Source organism: Bubalus bubalis, chromosome 21 (genome assembly GCF_019923935.1).
Source record: "Bubalus bubalis isolate 160015118507 breed Murrah chromosome 21, NDDB_SH_1, whole genome shotgun sequence".
Lineage (NCBI taxonomy): Eukaryota > Metazoa > Chordata > Mammalia > Artiodactyla > Bovidae > Bubalus > Bubalus bubalis.
The window spans coordinates 36949570-36969252 of record NC_059177.1 but is presented as its reverse complement, the minus strand read 5'-3'; the positions used below and the strand labels follow the sequence as shown (position 1 = coordinate 36969252).

The window sequence follows — 19683 nt, the reverse complement described above, 5'->3', positions numbered from 1 at the left end:
GTAAATGTTTCTGGCTTTATAAACTGTACACTCTCCCAAGTACTCAACTCTATCATTGTAGCTCAAAAACAGCCACAGATAATACATTAATGCATGGGAGTGACTTTGTCCAGATAACAATTAATGGGCACTGAAATCTGATTTTCAAAGAATCTGCATACGTCACGAAATAGCATTCTTTTTTTTTCTAACCATTAAAAGATGTTAAAACCATGCATGACTTCTGAGTCATACAAAATAGGCAAAGGGTCTGATGTGCCCAGCAGGACCTAGTTGCCAACTCCTATGCAGAGTATGGTCCTGGACCAGCAGCATCAGCATCACCCAGGAGCTTGTTGAAAAATGCATCTTAGTTCCCTGCCCTGGAGCCTGCTGAATCAGAATCTGCATTTGGACAGGATCCCCTGGGATTCACATGCCAGCTAAGTCTGAGAAGTCCTAGCCCAGAACACAGAATTTTGAAGTCAGAGATGGTTGGAATAGCACTGACTGGGGACTGAAGAACCTTACGCAAGCTGTGAAACCTGAGACTCACTTTCCTTATATATTAGAAGGGGTATAAATAATTGCACCCAGCTCCAAGGACTGTTACAAGTGAAAGATTGGAAAGATGGGAAAATAGGTTCCCGAAAGCAACTGGAATATTGGTGACCACCATGAGCCAAGATTACACCCATCAAACGAAGACCGCTTGTGTGTTGCCAGTTACTGCCACACAGGAAAGTCGGCCCCATGCTACCACAGCTTGGGATTCTTTAAGAGAAGCTGGAAACCTGGCTGTTAATGTCAGAAAAAGTTCCCCGTTTAATGCAATGTGCAGACCAAACAGAACCCACCTGCAGGCTGGGTATGAGTCGAGGGCCTCTAGTCTGTGACCTCTTCCTTAGAATAGAGAAGTCACCGGGGCAGACAGTCACAGAGAAAGCAGGCTGGGTGTTAAGAGCCAAATCCGAGCTTCATTCTCGGTAGCCAGGAGACCTTGGGCCAATGATGGAACCACTCTGAGCCTCGGTCTCCTCGTTAGGAAAAGCATCACATCCACCTCACAGGCTTTGGTGAGGACATGACAGAAATGTACATACAAACAGGGAGACACACTTTTGGACAGAGTAAGCGTACAGCCCGGTCACTGCTAACAGTTGCTTTGGTATCACTATTACAATCGCTATTCCTCAGTGCCTAGGCATTCAAAGGGCAAACCTTCAGCGTCAAAATGGCTATTCCCCCTCCCTACTCAAACCAGGTACAAACAAGCAAGTCCAATTAAGCCCCACTCAGAGAGCTGTCTCATGGCAGAGTATACTAAGTGCCTAGTTATTAATGATTTTCTCCTGGCCACAGTCCACAAAGATGCCTTAATCTTCCCCTTAATGAGAGCTCCTTCAGCAGCCCTGTCCCTGAGGGATTTGCCCTGGGCTGCCGTGAGGGGCTGCTTTTTATTTTTTTTGGGGGGGGGCGCAGATCACCTGCAGGGCATAGTGTCCACCTTTGCTCCCCAACTGCCCTACGTTGGGTGGAAGAGGGCGCTTTGGCTGACAGTTACAAACATTCTCTTCTCCAAGGCCAAGAAATTCTGTGGTTTTGTTATTTAGTTTTTCTTTTTTAAGAATTCCTAAAAATCTCCTCATTTGCCACCAAATGGTGTGGGTGATGCTATAATTGATGAAGGAGTATGATCCCTCAGGAAAATCTCCATAAAATATAACAGACTTTCACAGAACCTGAGGCAAATTTATCACATGCAGGAGCCCCAGAGGGCAGAGAGTGAGCTGGAGTAAGCAGTGCCAGGTGCTGTAATTCAGCTTTCCGCAATCTTTACCATGCACATGAATCAGCTGGGGACCCTGTTAAGGCCTGAAGCCAGATTCACTACGTCCAGGGCAGGGCCCGAGACTCAGCATTTCTAACAAAGCTCCCATGAGATGCGGGCACTGGCAGTTCCTGACCCAGGTTGAATCAACAGGACCCTCCTCCTTTGCTTCATCTCAGTGTCTGTGCAAATGTCACCTCCTCAGCGAGTCCTCTCCAGACCACCTTATCTAAAATGTAATTATTTGCTGAACAAGAGCAGGAACCCTGTCTGTCCTGTTCACTCTATCCCCAGCACCTGTCGAGAGCCTGGCACAAAGCAGGCCCTCAAATATTTGTTCAGAGGTGAGATCCCAGCGTGCGAGCTGAGGAAGATGAAACTCAGGGAGCCTGAGTCTTCTGCCCAAGGTCACACAGCTAGGCAAAACCAGAGCAAGGCCACAGCCCAGCTCCCTCTGGACTTCAAAGCCCCAGCGCGCCAGAAAGGGAAGCAAAGTTTGTTTACAACCCACTTCCTCCCTAGAACTTCGGTGTTGAAGGCAGGAACACAAGTCTGTTCTGCTTGATGGAGATGCCTGCTGTGTGGACAATGCCGGGGAGGGGACCACGTGGAAGCCACAAGAATAGATGAGGTCCAGGAATGGCAGCATTTAGAGTGTCGTGGTGCTTTGGAACAAGGAAAATTCACTCTCCATGAAACAGACCAAAGGCAGTCTTTGCACTTTGTGTCAGGCCTTTCCTCCTATCCAGACCTGACTGTCTCTCCCAGGAGCTCAGAGGTCTCCCAAGTCAGAGCACTGGAAAAGGAGCATGCCAGGGATTCCTAACTGCCAAAGAAGAATCTTGTGCCGTAACTCAGAAATGGTTCTCTTCCTTCTCCAAAAAGTCACCCAAGAGCATGCCCGTGAGGGAAAAGGAAGGGGCAAAAGGCAAGAAGCTGTTTCCTTTCCAGCCATGAATGGAAATGCCATAAAAACCCCATTCATGGAGGCTTTCGGCTGCTAATGGGGAAACTGGGCATGAAAACCCATCCCAGCCTCATGAAAGGCTCTCTTTCCAAAAGAAAGGCTCCATAATGGGCTGAAAATAAAACACTTGTTTTCCCCTCACCGAACCAGCTGGGTTAACATTGCTGAAAGTTCTGCAAGATGCAGAGGTCCTGACAATCTGCAGTGACCAGCACATCCTACAACCTCTAGTGAGCACTAGATGAGAGGAAGCTCAAAATAACTGACAGAAGTAGCTAATATATATCGTACGCCTGGTATGGGGCAAACAATGTGTTTTCAATATCTGGCTTAATCCCTACAATAAAGCTGTGAGGAAAGTATCATTATGATGCCCATTTAACTGGATAGGAAAACTGAGACCTAGGGAGAATGACTGGCTGGAAGTCAGATTGGAAGCAGGGGACTCTGGCTACACTGTACCACTGCCCTACAGGCCTCTGATCAGAAGTTGTCCTAAAGGCTCCAGAGCAGGGGAGGAGCCGGAAATCACCCCGTTCATCACTCTGCCTTCCCACCCCGAGAGGAGCAAAGGGTGGATCAAACAGGAAGTGGTCAGTAGTGCCGTCACACTGGATTTGCCTGACAAAATCGGGCTTCCACATGTATGCCCACATATCGCCTCTTTCACATTTGGGACACACCAGGAGCCAGTCCGGGGCCACCTACTGGGGCTACAACATCAGCGGGACTGATGGAAGCCTATGTCTGCCCACTACATATTTATAAGGTCACCGGGCCTTGCATCCGACACAGAAGTTATTAAATGCTCGGGAGCCATAAGGGCTGCGCTCAGTGCCCTGAAACAAAGGCAAAGAGGCTGCCAGCCCATCAGAGGCAAGAACAAAAGCATTTAATTTCTGAAGGAGCCGGCTGGGAGCTTCTTTAGAACTGGGTGCCCAGCACACATGACCAATTGGGAAAAAGAAGAGAAGCACAAACAGAGTTGGGGGAGAAAAAAAAAAATCAAAGCAGGCTTTCTCCCTAGTATCCAGAAACAGCCTTCTTCAAAGGGGCATGGGGGGAGTGGGGGTGAGGGAGGAAGATGCATTAAGCAAAGAGAGAACGGGTTACAACACTGAAGAATTTTGTCCTCTCCCCAATTTTGCCTTTTCATGAAGTTGCCAAGAAGAACCTCTCCCTTCTCTTTGTATTACCAAACAGAGCCTGTCAGCCTGCACCCTAACTTTTCCCCGCCAGAGCCTCAGCAGCCAGATGTACTGGGAGGGCACCCAGATTCCTTGTCCCCCAAACATAATCATTCCAATCCAGGCTGGGGCTGCCTGGAAGTCAACATTCACGGCACATTAATAAGAAACATCTGGCCACCGAAGAGGGTTGACACAGCACAGGCGGGCAGTGGTGGGTTTGCGGTTAGGACCCAGAGTTACAGAGGCTGAATTAAAAACACAATTGGAAAACACCAGCTAGTCCCAGGAATCCTACATATGCAGTACTGTGGCACTTGGAAAAACTGTCCTGCCTAAATCGAGTCATTTGGTACAGAGTGACTTAGACTCACAGAGGGTGGTACAAGAGACCCCAAACTCTCACATTAGGGAATTGCAGCCAGAGCTGGGCCCTCCTGCATCCACAGTGTCTGGCCGCCACTTCCACCTTCAATATTTGTAGCAGATGTAGTCCCTCTCTTAAAGGAACAGCCTTTGCATTCTTTCCATGTGACTTCAAGTGCATTTAAAAGGCAAAAAATGCACATGTGTGCATATATACACATATGTGGATTTATCTGTGCAGCTTCCCCTGCAGTGGTGCTGTCTCCAGGAATCCCACATAAGGGGTCCTACCTCCATTTATGCAAGGCAAACCCCGGGCACTGCTCACCACAGGCATTACATGGCTGGCCTCTCTCGATCCGCCCCAGTCCGGTCAACTTCAAAACAAAAAGACAACACAAGCATGTTTCCACCACCGGGCTTCCTCCAGAGCCCCACTTGTGTCCCAGGCAGGACGGCCTGCCTTGCTCACCCCATCTCCTCTGATTTTCAAAGCTCCTCTTGGCGTTGGGGATTTAGGGCAAGGGCTGCAGGGCCCGAGGGGTGCTCTCCCGCCTGGGGACGGCTGTGCGGACCCAGTTCGGGCTGCCTCTGGCGTGGGCACCAAGCCACTAAGAAATGGCCCTGGCTGGGGCTTTGTCTCCCCTAGACACCTTGGTCACGGGTTTCTAAGAAACAAAAGCAAGACCTTTCTGCTCCCCGGAGTCCCCGAGAGGCGACCATTGCGTGCTCTCCTTGAACCAGGCTGATGCTCCCCGGAAGGGAGCAGAACGGGACACCCCCCTAAAACCGCCCCAAAGTCAGGTTCACGGCTAGAGCTCCAAGACGCTGGATGCTGGGGCTTGGGTACGGGGATTCTGACCTGTCTGAAGGGAAGGGGCAAAGGAGAGGGCTTCCCTGGGCGCCCCCGGACTGCGACATTCAGGGTCACGGTTTCCAGCCCGGCTTTTCCCGGGATTGGGGATCCGGACTTAAAGCTTTCAGCCCCTACGAGCGCTCCCGCGCGCCCGGGCCGCACCCCCGTTCGCGGGGCCGGCTTACCTGGGGCCACAGGTGCGCAGCCGCGGGGCGGAGGGAGCCTGCACAGGGGCGCTCGCGGCGGGACGGGGCACCCGGAGACTGGCCCCGCTCGGGCGGGGGACACTCACCGAGCGGCTGGAGAGTCTTTTCCGGGAGCTCCGGCTGAACATGGCCGGGCGCCTCCTGCACGCAGCGCCGTCCGTTCGTCCGTCCGCACCGCGGCCGCGAGGGCGGGTCGCCTGGGCGGGCACCCTCGGCGGCCGGTGGCCTGTCTCCGCCTCGCTGCCCCCGGCTGGCTCCGCAGCGCACGCCTGGCCCTCCTCCCTCGCCCGTGCTTCTCGCCCTCCCGCCCGCAGGTCCCTCCCTCTCTCCCGGCATCCCCCCGCCCTCCCCGGGTTCGCCCCGCGGTCCACGGGCCCTTCCCATCCCTCCCGGCGCGCGCCCAGCTGTGCCTATTTTCTCCCGTTCCCGGCTTCCCGCCGGCCCACCAGGGCCAACTCCCTTCCCTCACCTGGGCCCGCCTCCCCTCAAGGCTCTTCCCTCACCCTCGCCGTGGAAGTTAGGGGCAGGGGACACCTCCAGATCCCTCTCCTGTAGCCGGGCTATGGGGAGGAGGGGGGGGGGGGGGAAGAGGGGGTAGTTTTTAAAATTAAAACATAATTTCCCCACAGTAAAAATCACCCATCTTAGTGCAGAGTTCTGGCAGTTTTGATTAATTCACACAGACTTCCAACCACCAGCATAATCAAGGTACAGAACAGTCCCATTACCCCCAAAATGGACTATTTTAAAAGTTTGTAAAACTCACATATAATCTACTTCGTATTTACTAAGTGTTGGTAGAGGAGGAGAAGGATGAAAATGGCCCTATCTATTTCTACCCTCATTAAGTAATCACAGACAGGGCAAGCTTGAAACCCCAGGGCCCATGTGCTCATTCGCTTGCTAGCTAACCTTCTTCCTGAGTTCTTTTTGCTTGTCTCCTTACTATCCTAAAGGAAGTCAGTCCTGAATGTTCATTGGAAGGACTGATGCTGAAGCTGCAACTCCAATACTTTGGCCACCTGATGCAAAGACCTGACTCATTTGAAAAGACCCTGATGCTGGGAAAGATTGAAGGCAGGAGAAGAAGGGGATGACAGAGGATGAGATGGATGGCATCACCGACTCAGTGGACGAGTCTGGGTAAATTCTGGGAGTTGGTGATAGACAGGGAGGCCCGGCATGCTGGGCCATGGGGTCGCAAAGAGTCAGACACAACAGCGACTGAACTGAACTGAACCTTATCAATATATTAAAAAAAAAAAGATACAACAAGAGTACTAACCTCACAGCATTGTTGAGAGAAATGAATTAAGACACCTTAACAGTTTTACACGTTATAACAGGAGCCAACTGAGGGCTCATTTAAAGATCAGCTGTTAAAAAACAGAAGATTGCAAGCCATAGTGTCCACTTGGCATGGATATTTCAGCTCAAATACCATCTCCCTTTGAGGCAGGAGATAGATGGGCCACAGGCTCAACAGTTTCTCCCCTGTGGACAGAAACTCCATAAAAGCAGGATGATGGAGTAGGCTGGACCATGCCCAGTTAAGAGATAAAAGACTACATATTCCTCACTCTTGAAGTTAAGGAGGCCTCCCTGATTATACATGCGCTGAAAGGCCCCTCAGAGGTCAGAAGGAAGGGGGGCGTCACTTCATAGTAAGTGATAACGGCTACCCATAGGCCTCTTCACTAGAATCCAGCTTGGCTAAGAGGTACGCATGCCCACAGGGGAGGATCCTGAGATAAACCAAATACAGACTCAGAACCAGGCAAATCAAAGCGACTGGCCAAAGGAAACCTGGAAGAATGCCCCATAAAAGTGATTCAGACTGTCACAAAGGCGAGACTCTGTCTCAGCCCAGCCGTGTGTCCAACCACACGTATTGTACTTTAACTTATTTCACTACTTTTCATCTTTGTGGGAATTATTTTACGCAAAACTGAAGAGCTAGGGCCTTGTCACTGACTGTGGTTTAGTGACTAGGATTCGGAACTCTGCCACAACCTCACCTCAGTCTCTGGATGGGGAACTGAAGCCCCACTTCAAGATGCTGCAGGTTGAGGCCGTCTGAGATCACTTCAAGAGAACCTTCCTGACCCCCTATGGTAACATCTCTCACACACACTCCCTCATATGGCACATAGCATACGATAAAATGATTTCATTTACCTATTTGTTAAAAGAAGACATTCTTGTCCATGTCAAAAAGATAACTCTCCCAGTTTAGTATTTTTCCAGGTGAGACATTGAACTTAAGTGAAGAAAAGCAGCTTGCCTGGGGTAAAGTAGCAAATTAGTGGCTAAGCCAGTCTACCTATACCCCAAATCCAAAACAATAGAATAACACAGCTTGTATATATATATATATATCTATATCCTCTTTGTGTGAGGTATGTATTAGCTCAAGGGCAAGGTTTGGTTTGAGTTCCAGACTAGTGTGTGAAGCCAGTGAGGTCTTTGCCTGAGGAGCAAAATTTACAGGGGCACCCACAAACTCAGTCATCAAGATTTTTAGGCAATAATTTAAGGAGTCAAAATTAATACAAAAAAGTCCATGATGAACAGAATGTCATTTTAAAGATTGGATCCTACCCTACATGCACACATCCTTGTGTGAGTCACCTCACCCTAATCCTAGCCCTGGGAAAAATGCTTCAAAAAGCAATTGCCTCAACAGTCGACTCCCCTCTATGGCATTTTCTACTTACCCACCACCCGCCATCATCCATGGAGGGTATGCTTGCAGAGGGCAAACTCCATGGCTCATTCCTCTCTTTATTGCCCAGGCCTAGCAGGGGTCTGGCCCACTGTAAATGCCTCACATTTGTTAACTGACTAAATAGAAGGCAGTAGCTTTGGTAGGGGTGGGGGCAGGGAGCGTGAGCAATTCAAAGCCCAGTTATAATCAGTACTAGCCCAGGACGCTCACCTGGCCTTCTCAGCGGGTGGCCACACAGCCATCTCTGCCCTGCACTGCAGGTGGCCTTGTGACTGGCAGAAGCAGGTCGGGAGGGCAGTGTTCACACGTAGCTGTGGCCCATTTGCACTTTAATTATAAAGATGTTTGGCGAAGGTCAGTAACAAAACCAGTGCAGTACAAGCTGCTAACAGATGGAGGGAATGATCTCCATTCAGAGGAACCAGCACCTTTTTCAAACTACCTGGGAGGAACCACAGGGGCCGGGGCAGTACCCCTGCCCCGTGTCTTGCTCCAGGGTAGGTGCGGGTGGTGGAGGAGGCAACGCCCTGGGGACACATGGTTTGAGTTTTTCCAGACCTTGACTTTTGTTACTTGATCAAAGAGGAGAAAAGATGTACGTGGTCTCCACACATTTATCAGAACACACCACATGCACAAGACCCAATCCCACTCTACAAAGAGGGCGCCGAGAGTGTCTGCCCTCCCACCTGCCATAAGAGCATCTCTTTGTGGATGAGCCCCCCTGGGTCCGTCTCTTCAGGGCAAGAACAAGTTTTCCCAGAACTTATTTATAACACACCGGAGGCTCACTTATGAGCAGCAGTGTCTTACTTATCTATTCAACAACCACTTTATCTTGCTTAGGAAGATAAAGCTTAGTAACCCAGGAAGGAAAATATACTCTCACTGGCAGCTATACGTGAACAGCAGCCAATTTTATTTTGCTTTATCACCGCATTTGCCCTTCACAGACATCTTTGATGTATGTTCCTTCTTCATCTCTCAAGGCAATACAATTACTAACACAACTTGAAGAAATGATCCTCCAGAACTCCTGACATGGGCAGATGCCTTGGCTATACTATGAAGCAGAAATGCAAAACCAGTGTAAACTGTTGGGCTTTAACTAGTCTTAAAAGGCATGCATCAAGAAACTGGAAAGAAGCACAAAATCTTACAATGGATTGATGGTGAAATGATTTTTTTTTCTTTTTGCCTTTTAAATGTGCATATCCTCATTTTATAGTCAGAAATGTAAACTTACTTACCTAGATTGAGAATTGTGTCCTTGTTGTCTGAAGCCTTCTAACATCAAATGTGAATCAAGTGAGGCAAGGGGCTGTTTCTCTCTCCTTCTCTTGGTCTACATGTGCCTGTCTTCCGTATTTTGACTTTTACATTTTTTTCTTGTCTAAGGCTGTGACTGTTAAACCAAGTGAAGCCACTGATGCCCTCTTCCTACACAACTGCAGGAAACCTCAGGGATCTGTCCACATAATACTGTCTAAGATAGAGAAGAACAACACAACATCTCAGCACGGCCTCACCCATGTGCATATTTCTTTCTGGTACTTCCTAGAAACAATTCTAAGTGTTTTAACAGGGCTAAAATCTCCATGAGCAGCAGCCAACACTTAGAAGCTCCGTCAAAGCATCTTCCTAATCAGAAGTCTACAAATAGTATTTTGAAAAAGACCATGTGAAGTCACGTGTGGTGAGGGTTTGGATGGAAGTAACTAGAGACACACTGCTCTCTTGCAGGGGGATTATATGAGACTTTTTCCTTTCTTCCCAATGCACATGCTTCTGAGGTCCACAAATTTTCTTGTATGAGCATGAAACTGACATAATAATCAGAAAAAATTAAATATAGAGAGAAGTGGAATAAAAAGTGTTGGCAGGCTAAATATTTCACAGGACTTTAAATAATTTTAGATTTATCAATATAATCTAATATGTATAAAGAAAAAATGTTGGAAATGATAAAAAGTCCTACACTAGGCAGTCAACATCTTTATTTTTGAAAAGCCTTAGGATTCTGCAGAGACACTGGCCCAGCTTAACCTAAAATTTAAATTACAAAAAAAGCACAAATTTGTGGTAAATGGATAGTCAGGACAGTGTTGTTTCTAAGAGGGAAAAGAAAAATCACACACAATCTAAATATTTGTCAGACAACCTGTTAAATAAATAGTAGTGTGTCCTTCCAATGGGATTCTACCCAGACATTAAAAATGAAGTTGTAGAACATGTATCTTGTTCCATTTGGAAAGCGGGTTATAAAATTAGCAATATGAGTTCTTACTTGCAAAAGATTTTGGGCACCTGTTACACTTTCAAAAATACACATATATTTGAATATTGAAAAGTCTACAGACTGTAATAAAAAATAATACAAACTGCGGTCAGTTGTTTTGAGGTTTCAGTTTCAAGTGATTTAATGATTTAGTTTCAACTGATTTAATGATAAAGTTTCCCTTTTGCTCACCTAGTTTTTATAAAATAAGTGTACACTCCTTGTACAATAAATAAAGGTAAAAATATAAAATGTATAAATAATTACATAACTTTCCAAAGTTCTAGAAGATTAGGAGGTTCTAAGTGGTAGAATATAGATGGTTTTTAACCTACCTATTCTGTTTCTATAACAAACATGTATTGTTTTGAATTAAGAGGCTTTTGAATTTGAAAATATGATGGATTTTAAATATACACACATAATTGTCCTGTAAGACAAAGACAAATAGCAGTATGCTTGGGAAGAGGAATTTCAGGTTTTACGTCTTTGCAATTGTCTAAGTTTTTCCCCATGACATGTATGTCTTTTGTAATCACAGAAAAAAATGTTTTTGTTTTTTTTCTTCTAACACTCCCTTCAACCATGCACGTGAGGCTTTGTAATACTATATTCCTCGTTTTCCTAGTATCCTTATAAAAGCACAGAGATGCAACGCTGACTTTTTAAATGATCCCTTGCACTTAGATAGCAGTCGACTGTTTCCAAAGTACATTCATAAATATCACATCCCAAGCCCGAGACTCCCAGGAAGGGCAGAAGAGGAAACAGATGCTCGCCAAGGTGTGCGGTCTGCCATCACCTTATGCTGTTAAGAGAGGTGCTTGCGGAAAGCATGAAGCCTAGCTCTGTTATCTCAGGTTCTCCTGATCTGTTCCTACCTTTGAGGATGACTTTCCATTAAAACTGCCTCTCCCCCACTCACACATCCACACAAACACACACAGAGTGTTCAGGGTTCCTCACACGGCTGAGAAGGACGGCGTGCATCCAAGGGGGCGAAGGACCAGTATGTTGCAGAAGGTGAGTGAACATCCTTCTCCTTTGACTACCTTTGTTTCCACTTTCTCCCCCATCTCTTTTCCCCTCTGCTCACCTTCAAGGCTGCCCCTTTCTTCCAGCTCTCAAGTCGTGGTTGCATTGTCTTCCAGTCGTGCCTTAGGAATAGGAATCATGAAAAGGAGAGCTTCCTGCTATTTCCCCAGTTGCCTTGGTCTGTGCTTGAAAAGCATCCTGCAAATGAGGATAGTAGTTTGATATAGGAACTGGTATTTCTCTCAATCCTAAGTCAAAAATAAAATCTAACCCCAGTTCCTGCCCTCCTACTTATGGCCTCTTTACCTCACCAAGATACAGAATTATTCAGTGGTTCTCAACCTTTGCAGGCTTATACTTTCTGATGGTAGACACTAAGAGGGCTCACTTGAAGGAATTAGACACTCAAGGCAAGACTAACTGGGTCAGCAATCAGGACAAAGCAATCGCTCTATAAGGAAAGGCCCACGGCTGCCCTTTTCCTCTTTAGCACTAACCAGCTTGGATGGAATAGCGTGTATCAAAGTTGGCTGCACCCTAGGAATGACTTGGGGAACTCATAAGAATCCCAGTGCCCAGGTCACACCCCAGACCAACGAAATCAGAGTCTCCCGGGGTGTGACTCAGTCATCAGCATTTTATGAACTCCCCCTGTGATTTCAGCCTGCGGTCACAAAGCAGAACCACTGACTCTGACTCTTCAGGCAAAGGCTTCCCACAGGCAGCTTGTCTGGCTGTGATCTGCACCTGCTCTGCTTTTTTCCTTCCTCCCAGAAGCTGTGCCCAGCTCTGTACCCATCGGAATAAGCTGCTCAACATCCAGGTAACGGGTGATAACACATACCTAAAGAGGGCAGGTCTGGGTTTCTAGGGAACCTTGTGTTTGCTATGCTTGGGTATAGACAACCAAGCGTGGAGCAAATAGGACAGAGCTGAGCCATGAAATTAAAAGACACTTACTCCTTGGAAGGAAAGTTATGACCAACCTAGATAGCATATTCAAAAGCAGAGACATTACTTTGCCAACAAAGGTTCGTCTAGTCAAGGCTATGGTTTTTCCTGTGGTCATGTATGGATGTGAGAGTTGGACTGTGAAGAAGGCTGAATGCCGAAGAATTGATGCTTTTGAACTGTGGTGTTGGAGAAGACTCTTGAGAGTCCCTTGGACTGCAAGGAGGTCCAACCAGTCCATTCTGAAGGAGATCAGCCCTGGGATTTCTTTGGAAGGAATGATGCTAAAGCTGAAACTCCAGTACTTTGGCCACCTCAGGCGAAGAGGTGGAAAAGTCTTTTCATTGGAAAAGACTCTGATGCTGGGAGGGATTGGGGGTAGGAGGAGAAGGGGACGACAGAGGATGAGATGGCTGGATGGCATCACTGACTCGATGGACGTGAGTCTGGGTAAACTCCGGGAGTTGGTGATGGACAGGGAGGCCTGGCGTGCTGCGATTCATGGGGTCGCAAAGAGTCAGACACGACTGAGCGACTGAACTGAACTGAATGGAGCTCTGCTCCAAAGGAGTAAAAGGCTGGGAGGAGGCTGGGTTTGGTGATAGAGGACAGTCTCCTTATTGGCTGTGCATTCAGGTTTTCAGGGGGAGATGTATACCCATTGAGGACTGTTCAAGGGAAATGTGCCACAGTGTCTGATGTAGCCCCTCCCCAAGACATAAGGCATCTTCGATAAAATATTTGCAGATAGTTGGCATACTGAGATCCTGGAAAGGGGCTGAGCTTTGTGTCAAGGCTGGTCAAGTGCCAACTCTGAGCTGACTGCTGGTGACAAGGAGGCAGCCTATACCTGGGCTTCAGGAGTCAAAACTCACTCAGCAACACTAACGATGCTCATGCGTGAGATTGCGTTGGAGCATGTGTGCTGGGCTCACGGCCTCCTGATGGAGGGAGACCCACTGGATAGAGACCTGGGTAAGGTTACCAGCCAAGGTGACTTCTGTGCTCCAATTCAGTAGCCTCTGTGAGCACAGAGAACAATCAAATCCATGATGTTTGTGAAAGAAACGCGCTGAGTCGCTTCATTTGTGTCTGATTCTTTGCAACCCCATGGCCTGTAGCCCACCAGGCTCCTCTGTGAGACTTCCCAGGCAAGAATACTGGAGTGGGTTGCTGTTTCCTTCTCCAGGGGATCTTCCTGATCCAGGGATTAAACCCGCGTCTCCTGTGTCTCCTGCACTGCAGGTGGGTTCTTTACCCACTGAGCCATCAGGGAAGCCCTAGAACCTCCAATTCCCCCCAGATGGCATAGATTTCATGTCTACCATTTACTGTTGGCTTCTCAATAGACAAACAAATTGTTCAAAGGCCCAAAATGCTTCAAAGAGTTAAGTTATCATGTCGGTGACCCAGAATTTTAGTGTTTTGTAATGGCTTCATCAAATGGATCCAATTTTTCAAGATTTCAACTGCCCTCTTATCTACAATTTTCATGAACTTTTTCCTCTTAAACTAGCACTGCCCCCCCCAAAAAAAAAACATCTGATCTCATATCTTGAAAAGATACTTTCTTGAATTTTTCTAGTTGGGAAACTTGCCTCTTTTCTCTAGGCCAGCAGTTTTCAACCCAAGCTGCACATAAGAATAACCTGAGGAGTTATTTGCTTTCATATGTCATAACTGGCCCCATCCCAGTCTCTTAAATATGTGATTCCTGAGGTGAGACTTAAAAACAGAGAGTGTTAAAGTTCTCCAAGTGAGTCTGAAGTCCACTCAGGTTGAAAACCTCGAATCCATGTTTTTTCCCACAATTTCTTTCCTCATTTTCCTGGATTCCCCTTCTGTCTGCCAACTATGTCATCCTCATCCTCCACTTCCCCCATTCTCTGTACTCAAAATAGAGAGTACGCTGCTTCTATGTGGGTGACAGAGGAGGGAGACACAGATCCAGTTGATGCTTTGAATTCCTTGTTCTCCAAAGGTGATGTCAGCAACCAGCAGCCTTGAAATTACTACCTGGAAACTCACTTACATGACATAAACCTGCTAACTCAGAACCTGGATTTACACAAAATCTGCAAGTGGTATGAATACACATTGAAATTTGAGAAGCAGTGCTCTAATTAACACATGGCCCCACATCCTCATCACAGGACCACCCTGAAGCACCAGGACTGGAATTGTATCCTCCAGACCCTCAGTCCCTCAAGGTACTGATTCTGCATGAAGCCCTGCCCTACATATGCTGCCACAGACACTGATTCATTTCATTCTTATGACAGCTCTGTGGGGTTGGTTTATTATTATTATCCCTAAATGAAAGAAAACAAGGCTCAGAGAAGTGACATGGTTTGTCTAAGCTAATAAGTGGCAGGGGCTTCTCTGGAGACTCAGTGGTAGAGAATCCTCCTGCCAATGCAGGAGATGTGGGTTCGATCCTTGGGTCAGGAAGATCCCCTGAGGAAGGACAATGACAACCCACTCCAGTATTCTTGCCTGGAACATCCCATGGACAGAGAAGCCTGAAGGGCTACAGTCCATGGAGCCGCAAAAAGAGTCAGATATGACTTACTGACCAAACAACAAGTGACAGTTGAGATTCTGGTCGAGGTCTGTTTGATTTCAAAGTGGGTTCTCTTTACAACAAAGCAGAAAGTCAGGTGCTTCTCCCAGAATCGGGCAAGCACATAGAGCAGGTGAGATGGCTCATGCCATCCTAGCATGTCTGGCTTTGCATGGAAACTTGCTAGATCCCCTCTCTGATGACACCAGAGAAGGTGAGATGAGCTGTCCTGCTCCAGCGATGCATCACTGTCTCACCTTGGAAATGACCAAAAGGAGAGTTAAAATGGTGTTCACAGCACCACTGAGAACCCTCCAGAGAGCATGGTCTATTTGGCCCCTTCCTGGCAGAATTCTCCTGGATATGGAGTTCATTTCCTCTTCAGCAGAGAATCAGATCTCTTGAGTATTAAAGCTTATACTTGTCTTTCGTGTTCTCTCCTTCAAGCCAAAAAATCATCAAACCAGATGGCCCTTTCTCTGTCATGAGCAGGAGAAGCACAGTTTAAAGCAGTTGTAAAAAAAAAAAAAAAAAACAACCACACAACTGGAACTGAGTTCTGAACAGTGAACCTTCCCACCTAGCGTATAACCAGGTTCGTATATGGCCAAGGTGCTAAGTGAAATCACTTGCTCTCTGGCCCACAAAGCCACCTCTTTCATCTTTTAAATAGGATAATCAATGCCTTGAAAACAAGATCTCAGCAGAGGCCCCTGGCATTCCTTGAGCTTCTAAAATGGATGAGGAGTAGACTGAATTGTCCGTTCTTCAGAAAGGTGGTTGCCAAGACACATGTCTGTGTTAGTCATGGCAGCCCAGCTGGTCAAACAGTAACCCTCACAGGCCAATGCAAAGAGCTGTTTATTTCCTGCTCACATCACAATCCAAGGCAAGGGGTAGGGGTGTGGGGATAGGCGGGGGAGGAACCGTGTTGGTTCCACCCAGACATTCAGGCCTATGATTCTCCTAACATCTGCATCTGCCATCCCCCAGAGGTGCATAGTCCAATAACAAGTCACAAGTCGTACGTGCCATTTAAATGAAAAGTAAAAATTCGCTTCCTCAGTCATACTAGCCACATGTCCAGTTCTCAAGAGCCTCATAAGACTAGAAGCTACTGTATTGGACAGTGCAGAATGGAAACTTTCCATCATTCCAGAAAGTTTTATTGGACAACCTGCTCTGAACCTTAGGGTCCTTCACTGGACTGTCTGCATCTGACCTGCAGGCAAGGAACAGGTAAGATTGAGAAAGGTCAGTGAGGAAGATTCAGATCAGATGTGGGAACTGGGGAAACATTTCCCCCCACTTCCACCTTAAGAACATAAGACCGGGTCCCCCTACAGCAGGGGTGCTGGGAAGTGACAAGCAGCTCTGTGCCCAGGAAGAATCACAGAGTCATAGGCCTGGGTGAGGCCGGGCATCCTGGTCCCGGGAGCCTTCTCAGACATGCACCACTCCATTCCTTGTGTTTCTGGTAGAACTAGCCAAAATACGAAGGAATACGGCCTTAGTCTCAGTTGGTGTGGGTGTTAATTCTTGGTGAAAGACACAGAAATTAAGGTGTGGGTGAGGGTTGACTCTTAGGTACAGGAAATCTTTGACAAGAGTCAGCCACTTCACCTGATAGGAAGAGCCTCATAACACGCGTCCCTTCAATGGCAGATCACGTGGAAAAGACACTGCTGGTTTTTTCTTCTTTTTTTAACTCTAGATTGGGGTTGGCAAATGTATTCTGTAAACAGCCAGACAGAAAATATTTCCAGCTTTGCAGGGCACTCAGTCTTTATCACAACTCAACTCTGTAATTGTAGTGCAAAAGCAGTCAGAGATGAAGGAATGAGACTGACTCTCTGTAAAAGTTTTATTTAAGAAAATAGGTGGTAGGTCAAATTTGGCCTGCAAGCTTAGTTTGCTGACCTCTGGCCTAAGTCTTTCACCAGGTCCTCTTCACTTAAAGCAAAAAAGCCCTTTCTTCTGCCCATTCCCTCCAAAAAGGCTGGTAAAAAGAAAAATGGAAATAGGGATGCATGCACAGAACCAGCACTCTGCTGCGCTAAGCACTTTACTTGAGTTAACTGAAGTTCCCTTAATTCTCACAACTCTTTAAGTTAGATTTTGTGATGGCCCCATTTTACTGATGAGGAAGCTGAGGCACAAATATCAAAAGAACCAGAGCTTTCACGATTCACAGGCCCAACCCCCTTCTTTTTCTTTAGTGGTATGGGACCCTCTGACATACAGCCGATCGACTTACACAACTGTTAGATCAATTTATGCCCGCAACTTAGGGGGATGGTATTAACTACTTACTTAGGAGTCCTGTGTTATAGGAGTGTGTAGAAGTTGTCAAGCCCTGGAGGAAGGCACAGCAACCCACTCTAGTATTCTTCCTTGGAGAATGCCAAGGACAGAGGAGCCTGGTGGGCTACAGTCTATAGGATCACACAGAGTCAGACAAGACCGAAGCAACTTAGCAGACAGCATGCATGGGACCCTCACCCTTGATAAAGTTTCTCAAGGGGATTCAGAGGTCTGGGAACCAATGATGTCAGGGGTTGATCAAAGTGACCACTACTGTCTCTTCCAAGTTTAGTACAGTGTCACCCTCCACAGACCCCTCCTTCATAAAAGGATACATTGCAGAGATGTAGCCAATGAAAGCATGTTCTATTAAAAAGGAAGTGTGTCCAAAGGATCTTACAAATAAACACAGAGAACCAGAAGGCACAGAGTCACTGTGAAGTTACATCTTGCTTCTTTTTTAGGTCTGCTCGGATGTTACTTTAGTTCACTTACGTATTTTCCTGCCCTTTATTCAGGCCTGTGGGGTGCTGCCCTTTCTCTGAATTCACTCAAAAAGCCCCTTCCATGAGAAAAGAAAGTCAGATGGACAGAAAAGAGAAAAGAGTTTCTCAAGCCTGGCACAAAAATTCTTGTAGAGTCCAGGTGATCATGGCTGAGAGTTGCAACTGGAAAATGGCAAGTAAATGAAATTTTTATAAATGCCACCCCACGTTACAAGCCATAAGAGAGCTCCTTATGGCAATGGCTGAGTTAGAAGAATGTAAATTAAGTGTGTACAGCCACGTTTGGATTTTTATGGGCTTTCTCCTGATCACAAAAATTATATTTATTGCAGAAAACACAAGACATGAAGAAAACAGAAGAAAAAAATCTTAAATATACACAATTCCATGACTGAGAGATATCTTAAACGTGTTAGAGCATGTGTTTCCAAATGAACAAAGATGCATATATATGTGTGTGTGTGTGAATATCTATGTACATGTAATAAATTGTTTACAAAAAATTGGATCAAACTGTACATATTTCTTTGTAACATGCTTTTTTCCCCTTCATCTATCCTGAGCTTTTTCTCACACTGCAAATATTTTTCCACAGCCAACTTTCCAAAGGCTGCAGAGAATCCTATTAAATCCTACTGCTGGACACTGCGGTTGGTTCCCATTTTGATATGATAAATAGTGCTACGTGTCCACATTAATGTTATTTTAAATCAATACATACATATATAAGAAGTGATGCCAAGTAAAAGAATGACACTGTTAAATGCCTCATGTTGTATTTATCCTAAAACATTGAAACGATGCTTTGGAGACAGGTTGACAGGGTCAAGTGTGTGAACACCCTCTCCTGCTAGGGAGGTGAGATGCTTGGACAGCCACCCTGTGCTTATGAGATCAGCAGATGCCCTCAGGTTCACCAATGCCCTGCTTGACACTCTGTCTCCCGGATTTAGAAAACCTCTCTCAGTTTCTCCAATAATATTAATAATAATACTAAAGGGACAGAAGAGGGAAAAAAGTGGATGGTTTCTGTTTGAAGCTGAATTGTGTTTCCTAAAAATCCAGAGGTTGAAACTCTAAGCCTCTGGACCTCAGAAGGTGACTGTATTTGGAGATAGGCTCTTTAAAGACATAATTAAGATAAAACTAAATCAGGTAAGAGATTAACATTCAACATATATAAACAGCTCATACAACGCAACCTCAGAGAAACAAGCAACCTGATTAAAAAATGCAGAACTGAACAGACATTTTTCCAAAGAGGAAATGCAGATGGCCGACAGGCACATGGAAAGATGCTCAGCATCACTAATCATCAGAGAAACAAATCTAAACCACAATGAGGTATCACCTCTCACCTGTCAGAGTGGCTATTATCAAAAAGAGCACAAATCATAAATGTTGGGGAGGATGTAAGGGCAATCCTTGTACATTGGTTGTTAAGAATGTGAACTGGTGCAGTCACTGTGGAAAACAGTATGGAGATTTCCCAAAGAACTAACAATAAAACTACCATATGACCCAGCAGTTCCTTTCCTTGGTACATATCTGAAAAAACCCCAAAAAGACATATTCCAAAAGACAGACACACCTCAATGTTCACAGCTACATTATTTACAATTGCCAAGGCATGGCAACAATCTGTATTTCCATCAACAGCTGAATGGATAGAGTATGAAGTGTGGATGTATACACACACACACACATATACATACAATGGAACACCACTCAGTCATAAGAAAAGAATGATATTTGGCCATTTGCAGCAACATGGATGCACTTGGAGGTTATATTATGTTAAGCAAAATACGTCAGACAGAGAAAGATAAACACTGTATGATATCACTTATATATGGAATCCAAAAAAACAGAAAACTAGTGAATATAACAAGCTGACTCACAGATACAGAGAACAAACTAACAGTT

The 19683-nt window shown here is 46.2% G+C and overlaps 1 protein-coding gene across 6 annotated transcripts in view; it reads right to left on the bottom strand.

The window, feature by feature from the left end:
• Nucleotides 1-19683, bottom strand: part of PRICKLE2 (prickle planar cell polarity protein 2) — a 388704-nt gene that overhangs the window by 333149 nt on the left and 35872 nt on the right. For 2 of the 6 annotated variants that reach the window (XM_025273093.3, XM_044933921.2), the window contains exons 1-2: nt 5372-5718; nt 4622-4707 (exon numbers count right to left, since the gene is read on the bottom strand). Coding sequence is in view for 1 of the 6 variants with exons in the window: in XM_006069734.4 (XP_006069796.2) it covers nt 4622-4707; nt 5479-5520 (128 nt within the window). In the remaining 5 variants the exon portion in view is untranslated. Of the gene's footprint in view, nt 1-4621; nt 4708-4802; nt 4824-5371; nt 5719-11494; nt 11632-19683 lie in introns of those variants that run through there. The other 4 variants (XM_006069734.4, XM_044933919.2, XM_044933922.2 and 1 more) reach the window with 4 other exon arrangements.